This window comes from Vanellus vanellus (assembly GCF_965231255.1).
Source record: "Vanellus vanellus genome assembly, chromosome: 5".
NCBI classification, from domain to species: Eukaryota; Metazoa; Chordata; class Aves; order Charadriiformes; family Charadriidae; genus Vanellus; species Vanellus vanellus.
In genome coordinates, this window is record NC_138910.1 from 81,783,753 (window position 1) to 81,797,113 (window position 13,361).

The 13,361-nt window shown below is 48.2% G+C and overlaps 1 protein-coding gene across 1 annotated transcript in view; it reads right to left on the reverse strand.

The window, feature by feature from the left end:
* The window catches only part of NEGR1 (neuronal growth regulator 1), a 307,482-nt gene that overhangs the window by 153,515 nt on the left and 140,606 nt on the right, over positions 1 to 13,361 (reverse strand). Inside the window, exon 2 of the mRNA XM_082483897.1 lies at positions 10,668 to 10,900. Within this exon, the coding sequence (XP_082340023.1) occupies positions 10,668 to 10,900 (233 nt within the window). The remainder of the gene's footprint in view (positions 1 to 10,667; positions 10,901 to 13,361) is intronic.

The window sequence follows — 13,361 nt, forward strand, 5'->3', positions numbered from 1 at the left end:
CTGATTTTATCCTCTCAAGCCTGTCAGGGTCCCCCCTTGTCAAATGGAAGGTAATACTTTTCCCTATTTAGCAATAGTTATGCAAATTTAAGTTGAAAAGGAATACAGTTATAAAAGGGCAATCATTATTTACTTATTGTGGATGCATTGATTTTAGTCTATAGGCAATATAAATGAACTATTCCTTGTACGAAGAAGTTTCCAATATTTCTGATCGCTCCAGTGGCAGAGCCTAAAGACCCCAAAGCCCAGCGCGGAGCCCCACCAGCCGGGGGCACGGGAACCTGCGCCGGCAGCAAACCGCCCTCTCTCTCACGCTGAAGCAGCAAAAAAATTCAGTATTATTGCAGTCGCACGGCGTTGTTCTAGCAGCGTTTCCACAGCAGAAACTACTGCCAGCCTCTTTATTGATACCCCGTTTCCAACCCGCCTCTCCAGGCCAGCGACAGAAGAGGGGAAGCGGAACCGGGGGGGGAGGCAGAGGGGATGGGAGCTGGGGGGGACGGGACGGGACACGGTGGTAGTGCCGCTCCGTCTCCTGCCGCAGCCTGGGGACGCCTGGTGCGCCCCAACAGCCACTGCCAACGTGCAGAAGCCGCTTCCCAACCGGTTAAGAGTCTTGAGCAGCAAAATGTCTAAGAATGGCACTCTGATTACGGTAAATTTTCTTGGAAAGTATCACGTCACTGTGATTTATTATTATCACAGAAAAATCTCAGAATCTCCTGGATTGGCAAAGACCCGTAAGATCATCCAGTCCAATCATCACCCCAACACTGACAGCCCACCACTACCCCACGTCCCTCAGCGCTATATCTACACCACCCTTAGATACCTCCAGGGATGGGGACTCCACCGCTGCCCCGGGCAGCCTGTGCCGGTGCTGGACAGCCCTTTCCGGGAAGAAATTTCTCCCAATATCCACCCTAAACCTCCCCTGGGGCAACGTGAGGTCATTCCCTTCTGTCCCATCGCCTGTTCCGTGGGAGCAGAGCCCGACCCCCCCTCGCTGCCCCCTCCTGTCAGGGAGCTGTAGAGAGCGAGAAGGTCTCCCCTTGGCCTCCTCTTCTCCAGGCTGAACCCCCCCAGGGCCCTCAGCCGCTCCCCGTAGGACTTGTGCTCCAGACCCTTGACTAAGATATTTGTCACTTTAAATGAGTGATTGATTCTAAAAGCGCGTACGGGCACAGTTACGATGCCGCGTTTTCGGTGGCATCAGCCGAGAAGGGATGCTGCGGGGAAAGCTTCGCGCTTTGGGAAACCTGTATTTTCAGCACCGTTTCCATTTGTCTCCCGTTTTGAACATTAACTGGACTTGACAAAAGGTTTTTATCAGATTATAGTATTTCAACTAGGATATTTAGTATGTCAGATGTTATTAGTTCTAATCAGGCTAAAAGCAAGCTGCTGACCTCAGTCTTTCATGCGGAGACACGGCAGATGTGCTCCTCTCGGTGACGCGCGGAAGGGACACGGCCGTGCCTCTTCAGAACGTCTCATGTGCCCTTTTATTTTATTTTCCAGTTTATTTCCATTCTGCTTCTACAGAAATGGCTTTCATACACAGATCTACGTTTTCAACTATTAAAATGAACAGAATTCCTGATACGGCATGTTTTAATTGCATTAATTAGAATCGTGCGAGGAAGAATTTACTAAAAAGCTTACCATGCCAAAGTTTTGACCCTAAAATACTTTTATAGTGTTTTCTCCTCAATCTTAGAGAGACAGAAGATAAAGATTTTTGAAAACGTTGGGAATTTGTGTGAGGACAATCAGTGGCTTTGCACCTCCTTAGCAAGACTTCACTAAATATTTAGATTAAAAATCTTTTTGCAAGATAAACCAAGCATGTTCTAGATCTTCCCTCCATCAGGTGAGATGATAGTTTTTACATCCTTCTTCAAATCTAGTTGATGAAAATGATGACACCGCAAGAGAGAGTTGCTGAGATTGGTCTCCAACACACTCCACGGCTATTTAACTTTGTTAACATCATTCCAAGCAAAAAATAAACTTTTAAATGCGGGACACCTTTTTTTCTCCCGACAACTGCCAGTCTAGCACTACGGAAGTTGAAATAAAGGAAATCCAAAGAAAAAGAAATCAGACAAATCACAGTAATCACAGTGACAGGCAGCGGAAAGCTCAATAAAATATTATAGTGCTTACTCAGGGTGCAGAGTTGCAAAACCACTCGCAATGTGGAAATGATGGCAATGAATAGCAAAATAATTATCTCAGTTTTTCCAGGCCAGCCCCATTGCCTTTAATTGAAGCAACAGGACGTCAAAGAGGCATTCAGAGAGGGAATAATCGCGCCCATAGTAAGGGCAGTCAGAAGAGCATGTACTTACATGTAACTGAACCCTTAAAAGTGTTATAAACCAAATTTTACGTCTTTACAATAATACACCCGCAGTTCGTCACAGTTACAGACTAACATTTTGGAGGATCTCTTCAAACGAAATGGCATTTGGATAAAGCAATTGTAATTAAAATCTCTGCATTGCCACACTCTAGTTTCAAATGACAATTGCATTTCCGAGGCAGCGCAGTGGAAAAAAGCAGCATTTCAGTTTTGCTCTTCCAAGCAAGTCTTGCCGTGAGCGGTGACTCTTTCCCGAGTGAAACTCTCAGAGCTTTTGCCATTGAGTTCAGTGGGAACAGCGTATTCAAGAGATGCAAAACCTTAAAAAAGACATAAGCAGTAAATACAGAATCTTTCAAAAAGCACAGCTTTGGCAGCCTTGACAATTTCGTGCCTTGCACGACGCAATCGCACATCACCTTCTCCTACCAGTGACTCGTCGCGAATGGACTCCCGCAGGTTCATCAGCCCGCCCGGACACGGGACGCCGCGTCTTCTCCCCGCTCGTGGCCAGCGCCAGGAGAAAGCCTGCGGCAGCGGCGATGCCGCCGGGGCTCGAGGAACACGTGCTGAGCCCCCGCGATCCCCGCCGGGCGGCACTAACCACAACGTTATTTTCACATTTTCAAGTCAAACTCTTCTGATTGTAAACGCCTCAACGAAAGCGTTTTCGTTGAGATGTGGGAGACTACGGAGGTCATCTGCACCTTACTTAAAAAGGAATAAAAATAATAATAATAAAAAAAAAACAAAACCAAGCTGGCCCAACAGGTTTTGTTCACATCACCCACTTTAGATCAGTCTAACGCAACATAAGAGATTTGAGCTCTATTTGCCTCAATGCCGGTAAGAACCAGAGGAGACCCACAGCGCAGAGAGGGCACAGCCACCACGTCGCTCCCCGACAAATTCTCATTCTGAATCAGCTTTGTCTCCTAAATATTGTTTTAAAACTGTCTTTCAAAAAGGTTGGTAATTCTTTTCACGCGGCATTTCCAGCGGGTTGTCTGTGTTTGACTGGAGGGAGGTCCCTGTTTGCGGGGCGGGAGCTCAGCCCAGCGGTGCCTTAGAAAGGGCCAGCAGGGAGTGCACGCGCCGCTCTGGCTCGGAATTCTTCAGTCAAGAATTTCTTCCTCATATCTCATCTAAATCCCCTCTTTTTCAGTGTCAAACCGTTGACGTGGGTGGAGACGGGATGCAGAACACAACTAACCTTGCGAACGCAAAGCTCAGAATTGAATACGCGGCATTTTTCCCCTTTGCATTAGACCACGGTGTTCTTTAACCTAAGCTGTTGGGGTTTTCTGCTTTGCCCCTTATTTTCTCCTCCTTAACTTCTGCTTCTGGCGCTGCCGTATAACGCAAGAAGTTGCCGAAAGACGGTCGGGACTCTGCTGAACGCAGCTTTCGCAAGGCTCTCACGGGGCACAAACCGACCCATTCAACTTAATTCAAACGTAGCAGAGCTAATACACTTCAGACCAGAGAGCAAATGATCATTTTGTGTAGATTACCTTTTGCCTGCGGATTTCAGAAGATGGAAATTTCAGGCTCATAATGGAAATTCGGTTGCAGCCACGACTGTAAAGCACCTCCAGCGCTGCAGAATTATGAGTTTCAGCCTAGCACAGCCCTGTTCTACTTTAGATGAAATATTCCTGATTTACATCCTCGTAAATGAGATCACCTGCTAATGCAAACATTTTCCCATGATTTAAGTCTTTTAAAGAAGGGGAAAAGCCATTCATACATATTTTAGAGAGCGGGAGCCCCTGCAGCTCCTTTGAATGCTGTGAGAGGTACAGATGTGGGAGGAATTTAATGAATGGATAAAAAAAAAATACAAATGCTGGAGAAAACATTCTGATGGGTCATTAGCGATGCGTTAATGATTGCGGATGCAGCCCTGGTAAGGGCGAGGGCGAGCGGGACGCTCGACTGGGGGGTCTCTCTCATCGAGCAAACCTCACGCAGCCGCCTCCACCTCCGGAACAATTTCTCTAAGTCTTTTTCTTCTTGTGCTGAGCAGGGACAAGATGATAACAGTGGCTGGCACTAGTGAGTTAATTTTATAACAAAAACTGACATGCTACTCGAGCGCTAGCAATTTAAGAGAGTAATGGATTGTCAGTTTTTGCTGGAAAGTGGTTGTTATATGATTTTTGAAGTCTTTTGCATATTTATTTTGCCCCACTTTAAATAAATTTGGGTAAGATTTATCTCGTTAGCTCCAAATGCAAGTCCCTCTTGGCCTGATTGAGGAAAAAAAAATTAGACTTTGCAAACATTGCAAAGACTAAATCAATACATTAATATTTAGGGGACATCAAGGAGGTTTATTAAACAGAAAAAGTGCCTTGAGTATTACTTTGGAAATATTATACACGTTTAAGCAAAAAACGTAGGTTGTGGTTTCTGACTGAATCTGTAAGTCGCATTTGCGTAGATAACTGGACTATTTACAAGCACGGCGCGTGGAGTGCGGGTTCCGTACAGAAGCCAGGCGCCGCAGAGGGCAGGACGGGAGCAAGAGCCGTGTCTCACACGCAGGGGGTCTGTCCCGGGGGCAGCCCTGACGTGCCCAGCACGGGCCGGACTGAAATCAAAATTAGGATGTCAAGTAACTAATGTAAGAACGTTTTTGTGTCACCGATTCCCCGGGGTTCGCATTTTGGTACCGCTGGAGAGCGCTGATGTAGGCGGGATGCGGCTCCCGGGGGGTGGGGAGGGCAGAGGGTGCAGTGGGGTCAGGGAGGGCAGCAGAGACCGCGGGGGGGGGCAAAGGGAACGAGAGCTGTTATCGGCACCTCAGAGCCTAAACCACAGACCTACCCGAGCTGAGCATCCACGACAGACCATAACACAGCCTTGAAAGGACACCCCTCGACCCAGGCTGTGCCAGCACATCGCGGGGCTGCCGCCACCAGGAGCACGGCCAGGCTCCTCGTTCGTGTTCAAGGAGACAAACAGGGCTGTCGGATCCTTAATCCCGTCATTCGGAAGACCATGGCCACAAACCTCACTCATCCTGGTCACCCCCCAGACCCCCGTGTGAACCACCGTCCTGCACCCCGGCTGCTCGCCTTGTACAACCCATCCCAACGTGACAGGGACCGGCCACCTTTCCCGCATCGCTCATGAAAATTCACTCACGGCTAAGTTATTGCAGAATCACGGACTGGTTTGGGTTGGAAGGGACCTTGAAGACCACCCAGTGCCACCCCCTGCCCCGGGCAGGGCCACCTCCCCCAGCCCAGGTTGCTCCCAGCCCCGTCCAACCCGGCCTTGAACACCTCCAGGGATGGGGCAGCCACAGCTCCTCGGGGCACCCTGCGCCAGGGGCTCACCGCCCCCACAGTCAGGGATTTCTTGGGGGAGGCCTGGGGAGGTGTGGCTGGAAATCTGCCTGGCAGAAAGCGACCTGGGGGTTCTCATTGACAAGGGGCTGAATATGAGCCGGCAGTGTGCCCAGGTGGCCAAGAAAGCCAATGGCATCCTGGCCTGTATTAGAAATAGCCTGGCCAGCAGAAGTAGGGAGGTGATTGTGCCCCTGTACTCAGCACTGGTGAGGCCACACCTCGAGTATTGTGTCCAGTTTTGGGCACCTCAATACAAGAGAGGTATCGAGGTGCTGGAGCAAGTGCAGAGGAGGGCAACGAAGGTGGTGAAGGGCCTCACAGACAAATCCTATGAAGAGCGGCTGAAGGAGCTGGGAGTGGTTAGTTGGAGGAGGAGGAGGCTGAGGGGAGACCTCATCACTCTCTACAACTCTTTGAAAGGGCACTGTAGAGAGGTTGGTGCTGGTCTCTGCTCACAGGTCATTAATGACAGAACAAGAGGGAATGGCTTCAGGCTCCACCAGGGCAGGTTTAGACTGAACATTAGGAAAGAATTTTTCCCAGAAAGAGTGGTCGGCCATTGGAATAGACTGCCCAGGGAGGTGGTTGAGTCCCCATCCCTGGATGTGTTTAAGAGACGTTTAGATGTGGTGTTGGGGGATATGGTGTAGGGGAGAACTTTGTAGAGTAGTGTAGATGGTTGGGCTTGATGATCCCAAGGGTCTCTTCCAACCTAGACAATTCTGTGATTCTATGATTCTTCCTAATAACTCATCTCAATCTCCCCTCTTCCAGTTTGAAGCCATTCCCCCTCATCCTATCACTCCATGCCCTTGTAAAAAGTCCCCCCCCAGCTCTTCTGGAGCCCCTTTAGGCACTGGAAGGGGCTCTGAGGTCTCCCTGGAGCCTTCTCTTCTCCAGGCGGAACCCCCCCACCTCTCCCAGCCTGTCCTCATAGGCTGAGAGAGTTTGTAGGAATTTGTCTTGTAACAGTGCTGTCCCTCAGCCGGTACACTCGTTCTCCCTTCCCGGGAGCCACCCCACGTGTATGTGTAAAGCATAACAAAATCCCCCCGAGCCCTCATTTCGCTAGGTTAAACAAAGCAATCTCGTTCAGTCGTGTCCTCTATTCTTTGAATCGTCCCGGCAGCCCTCCCGCGGTCCGTCTGAGCACCCCGTTCTGGCCTCCGTCCCCCCGGAGCCACGGGCGAGGGCCCGACCTGCCCCTTCCCCGCACGGTGCCGCTGCGCCCCGACACACGGGGGAACGGGGGACCGGCGCTCTGCCCCGCCGCAAAACTAATTCTCAAGGGCAGCAGTAAACAAGTCTTAATGTTTTTTTGCAAATTGAAAGGGAAACACAGATTGGAGGGTCCAGTTTAAACTTTGGTAGAATAAACCTCAGATTAGAAATGGCAGAAATCGCAACGTTTTGCTAGAAAAATTATGAGCAAGACGGTGTGGTAAGAGCTATTTCATTTTTTTACTTCACCGCGGCAAACGTCTGACGTTTAAATCATCTGTAGTTCACGACTTTGCAGATCGAGCATCTGGCACTGAGGTAGAGCGAGTTGATTACAAACTCCTACCTTCTAAACTTTTAATTAATTACTCCATAATTCTCACTTCTTTTTAATAAGGTCGCCGGAATAAAGTGAACCGGATTATCTTCCTCTCTTTCATGTGATTTTTCTTTCACTGATGTAAGCGTGGGCTAAAGACGCGTTAGCCTTTTTTCTTCTTTTATGAAGTATTTTGATTAATTTTCTTGGTACAAAAAGGCGTAACTCCGTAACAGGGAACAGTGCTCTAGACTGGACCGGGTGGTCTCGTTAAGGCGCTGGGCAGGGGTTTGGGAGACTGGGACTCAACTTCAAGCTCTGCCAGAGATTGCTGACTGACCGTGGCCAAACCCCGGAGGTCTCGCTGCCGCCCGTGTCCGCGCCTGGGAGAGCGACGGAGCGGCTGCCGCTTCCCTCCAGCCGGGGCCATCTGCTGACCACGTCACCTTTCTACGTTTTACTCACGGAAATTAAGGCATCTTTAACCCATTAAAGTGCGTTTATTCTCTGGAGCACTCACACGAACGTGTTCAGAAATTGTCAGCCCGAAGAGCAGAGAAGAGGATATTCAAAATGAGAGCTACTGGCTCTGTGTGTATAGAAAGACCTCACCCACCCACCCCCCCCCCCAAAAAAAAATAAAGAGAAAAAGAGAGAGGGAGGGATTTACATGGCTTTTAAAGTGGATCGTCACAGCAAATAATTTTGCAATCTGGAGTTTGAACCTATTTGAGAGCTCACGATCAGACGTAAGTCTTTATTCATTTAGTCTGTGATAGGACGCGCACACCCCTGGCTCCTCCAGCTCTGCTGTTTGCAGCAGGAGAACGTCTTCTTTCAACGCTACTCGACAGAATACAGCCTGTGGGCAGAGGAATTTTAAAGGGCTAAGACTCGGCTTTCAAATTTGCTTTTTCTCCTGTTATTTCATGTGCTGCCGTAGGTCTGCCGCTGGTCGTGGCTCCACAACGTAAAAGGACACCCAGCCCTTCGACTGAGAGATTTTCCTTTGCCAAAAAAGACCCGCTTTTCCCTTCATTTATTTCTCCCCGATAGCAGAAGTTGTCTCTAATCTTGAAATACAAAGCCACGACCAATATTAAAAGGAAACATAAAACCGCTTCCATAAAACGTTATTACACCATCCCTGTGAGCCCTGTGGGGCAGGGGAGGACGTACAAGCTTACGGCACCAATTAGCCCTGTGATGTTTCCTTTCCAGCCTCCGTTACTTTCAGACAGGTCAGTCTCCATCTCAAAGGACGCCTAAATCTCCCGTCCCCGCCGCCGGAGCCTCCGCACGCGCGAGGCGCAGCCGTGGCTTTATTAGCAGAGTAAGTACGAAGCGACCCGATTAACTGTGCTGACATGCACAAGCCCCATTGCGGTCCACGGGGCGGATAACGACAGTTACCTGTGTGACACGGCTCTCTCTAAATCACCGTGCAGACGCCAGCGTTGACGCCAGGTGGAATCCCACCCGTGTGGGTGAGCGATTGGTGCAACTCACATCTGATCCACCGAGCACCCACTGCACGGCCGCTAATTACTACTAATACCTATAGCGATATGTACATAAAGGTATGAGCTGGAACGGAAAGAAATGGCCACAGTCACCACGGGGATGGGATGGGGCATCCTCCAGCGCCGCTGACCCCGCTCGGCCGCCCAGCGGGTGCGGGACCGCTCCCTCCAAGCGGGAGCTCGGCAGCTTTCCCTTCTTGAGAAGCGCTACGAGAACTACACCGCGAAAAACACAGGGACCGGGGCCGTTTATTTAACCTCAGCTGGAAAATGGTCCGCTTGTTCCGGCTGTGCTCCACGGAGCTGGTCCCTACCCCCTACGTAAAATAATATTGGAGTGACTGACCGTATATCTGCAATTGGAATATTAACTGACGCTGTCCCAGCTCCTTCATTCCGGCTCCCCAGTCCCATAGCAAATACTTCTGCCATCCCTGAACACCCCCCCGCGTACACAGTACGTTTACGGGTCTCCACGCAACAGCCGCCTGGGAGGAGGGTTATAAAAATGACCCAGTGACGGCTTTTTGGCCGCACTAATAAAATAACGTTCATTATGCAACAAACACACTTAGCTCTTGGAGAGCTACAGTCTAACTTTCTTACAAACCATCGGGGTCTGAAGGTCCGGTGGTTAAGGATAATTAGTCCGAGAAGCGTTTCATACGTGTTACTTGTAAGGGATTTTGGCGTGCCATATGGATTAATAGAGATTGCCATTTAAATTCCTCTGGTTTATACTCATCGCTTTATTACTCATAAAAATGCAACAGAAAATGTTAATGATGATTACACCAAAGACTAATAACTTAAAGCCTTAGGTTATACTTTGCATTTCTGAAGATATAAATGCAACCGCTTAATAATTATGCATATTTTTAACTATTGAGTTATTATTTCTCTCTATACTTGTAGTTAGCCTAATTAATTTTAAGCTCCTGTTTATACGTTTCATACACGCAATTAATTTCCAACTTTTTTTTTTTTAGCCCCTTGCACGAGGTTATTAACTATTACAAAGACAATCAAAAATACGAATTGTTCACCCCGGAACGATACGATAAATATCACCTCCGTGTGTGTACGACTGACAGTGTTGTTCTGGAGTGCTCAGAAGAGAAAACTATCTCATGGGAATAAATGGACTGTTCTTATTAACAATATTGTGATCTTAGTATTTCTGTGAGAAAACTGGCTGGAAGAAACAAAAAGTATGGATTTTAATGCAAAATCAGCTGATTTTGTCTTCATTTTATTTCGGTTTTAATGAATTTCTGTCAAATTTCTAAATCCAATAGAATTTCTGGTTTTGAAAAATTGCTTTAGTCGTTCTAATTTTGCTTTTTTTAAGCTGATGCGTTAATTCTTGGTTTTATAACTATGCTTTGTTTTATAACAATGCGTGTGATACCTCAACTATTGTGTTGGTATTTTCCTTTTTTATTTTTACGTCGTGTTCAATTGTCAGAAGAGCGAGGATTTAAACCAGATTGTGGCAAGTTGGAGACCCTTCTGGGCTAATTACCTATTGGCAGGGGACCAGAGCCAACGGCACATACAGTCTATGGCTACATGTATCGGAGGAAGAAGGGAGGAAGAAGGGAGGAAGAAGGGAGGAAGAAGGGAGGAAGAAGGGAGGAAGAAGGGAGGAAGAAGGGAGGAAGAAGGGAGGAAGAAGGGAGGAAGAAGGGAGGAAGAAGGGAGGAAGAAGGGAGGAAGAAGGGAGGAAGAAGGGAGGAAGAAGGGAGGAAGAAGGGAGGAAGAAGGGAGGAAGAAATTCTTTAAAATGTGCTCAGCTGACGTTTCCTGTCTATAAATGATTTTTTTTTCCAGTAGATCTCCAGTAACGGTTCGCAATTAGGTTGAACGCATACCTTGTACAATTAGGTGCACCTGCATCGTCCTGGGAGTGTGCTGGGTTTGCACAGAACAGGTGTATGGACCGTCATCTGTCACGTCCACGTCCTGTATCTGCAGGCTGTATTCTCTTCTGTTGGCTGTTGCGATGGACACTCGCGGGTCTACCGACCACTTATCGCTTCCAGCAAAAATAATGCTCGACCGATTCAGCCAGGCCCCCTTTGAAGCTCCATCTTCCAAGTAACACCTGGGAAAGAAGGTGAAACCGTGAGTATGAAAATGAAGGAGCTTTTAAATGCCCTTCAGCCGCTGTTGATTTTTAGCCCGACTACAGCTGTAATAGATTAGAGCTGAACCTCAAACCCTGAGTCATTTGTTAATTCACAAATCATCCCACACCCAAAGCCTATCTTACCAACAGGCGATAAACGTAACTATCTTTTCCTGCTAAGTTCTTCCTTTCTGATCTTCCTGCCGTGGGCGCTCGGTGGAGCGGGAGGTAGAAAGTCTCGGTTATTTCTGCACCGGACCCAATGACATCGTCAGAGCCGCCCTTTCCGCTCCGCTTTCACGGGGCTGTGCCAAATGACGGCCCCTTTCCCGAGACACAATCAACTTCTCCCTGCTTAGTTACGGAACTAAAACAAAGTTTTAGTTTTCCCACCAAAAACTATAATGACATCTTTGAATCCAAAACAATATTTTTTCCTTTTCAAAAGGTTATTAGATTTGTCACTGCTAATCATATTCAAGACATCTCTTTTAAAGCAAACACGCATTCAATTAACATGTATTTCCCCGCTGACAAGAGCGATGAAATATAAAGCATCGCTCTACTCAATAATTTTTAAGACATCTTCGGTATGGCAGAATGCGATTTGCTTATTATGCCATGCTTTAGCTTTATTAAAATTATTATTAGAACAATAACTAAACATAGCGCTCTGCAGGGTATAACAGTCACCTTAATCGGAGCTCGGTGAACACCACCACCCCTACAATCAGAAGCAGACATACCCCAAACAGATTCCTTGCCGGCTAAATTTTAGTTCAAAAATTTTCCTCCATGAAGTAGGTTTGGGTTTGGTTTTGGTTTTGTTTTTTAAAACGAGTAAAAAGTACAGCTGGAGAATGCAAACACGTACATCTGCAGAGTTTGACAGCCTTTCTACACAATATCTCGGGGGTTTGAACACGGCCCCGGAGACTGGGAGGGAACAGCGGCCGATCGCGCCAGCGTAGGCGCTGCAAACCGTCTGACACTAATCAGCTGAGAAATATAAAGAACAAGGTATATTGCAAAATCTAATTTGTAGTCCGTTTCACCATCTGTAGATTCAAAAACCAGTCGGAGTATTAAAGGTCAACGTTAATTGAAAATCTTTTCTGTAGATATGCAACCAAAAAAAAAAAAAAAGCCACCCAGGCGTAACAGAAGTATTACCTTCTACTGAGGTAATTAGGCACTGCAATATGCTGCTCTTGTCAATATTTGGTATTGCGTATTAGGAAGCGTTTGTAATTTCTCTCTAAAACAGCTTTCCAGCTGAAGTTGCTCCCTTGCACACCGGGATGAGGAGAACCGCGCCGTGAGGGACACTAATAAATCATAGAATCATAGAATCAGTGAGGTTGGAAGGGACCTTTAAGATCATCAAGTCCAACCGTTAACCTGCCCTGATAAAAACACCACCACTCCTAAACCATGTCCCTAAGCACCTCATCTACCCTTTTCTTAAACACCTCCAGGGATGGTGAATCCACCACCTCTCTGGGCAGCTTATTCCAATGTTTAATAACCCTTTCAGTGAAAAAATGCTTCCTAATATCCAATCTAAACCTGCCCTGACATAACTTGAACCCGTTTCCTCTTGTCCTATCACTTGTCACCAGGGAGAAGAGGTCAGCTCCCATCTCTCTAAAACCTCCTTTCAGGGAGTTGTAGAGGGTGATAAGGTCTCCCCTCAGCCTCCTCTTCTCCAGGCTAAACAACCCCAGATCCCTCAGGCGTTCCTCATAAGGTTTGTCCTCCAGACCCTTCACCAGCTTTGTAGCCCTTCTCTGGACACGCTCCAACACCTCAATGTCCTTCTTGTAGTGAGGGGCCCAAAAATGTCACCGGCGAGTCCTGAGAAGAGCACGGCATCAACGCAGCGACGAAAACTTTGGGGGAAAAGCAGTAAGAAGTGGGGGAATAGCGCTGACAGCCCTCCTCAGCACAATTAAGAAAACAAGAAGGAAAGCAGAGGTTTGCTGGGGCGGGATGCCCGCGGAGGCGAGCTGGTGCTGGTGGCAGAGCGCGGCGCTCCCCAGCACCGGAGGGGCAGAGCGGTGGCCGGGGGGCCCGGGGTGACGCCGGGGGATGCCAAGCTGCTCCGGAGCCGAGGAACCCCTGTCACTGGTGGGGCTAAAGGGGCGGCCACCCAGCGGCACGCAGGCTGCCGGGAGAAAAACGGTCCCAGGAGGTGCTCTAACTTTTAAGTCAGCTTTGGAGCTGCTGGCTTTGGAGTGGCCATCAAACCTTCCTGTCATCTGGAAAGAGGGGAGCGGTGCTGGTGACAGGAGATGGAAAGGGCGGTAAAGACCACTCCTCAGACCCATGGGCGTTTTGATGGTGTGTTCAACGGACGCTTGGGACACAGCCTACATTCTGCTTGGCGGAGTCGGACAGAGAAAGCAGTCCCCAGGCAAGGCAGCCCAGGGATGCT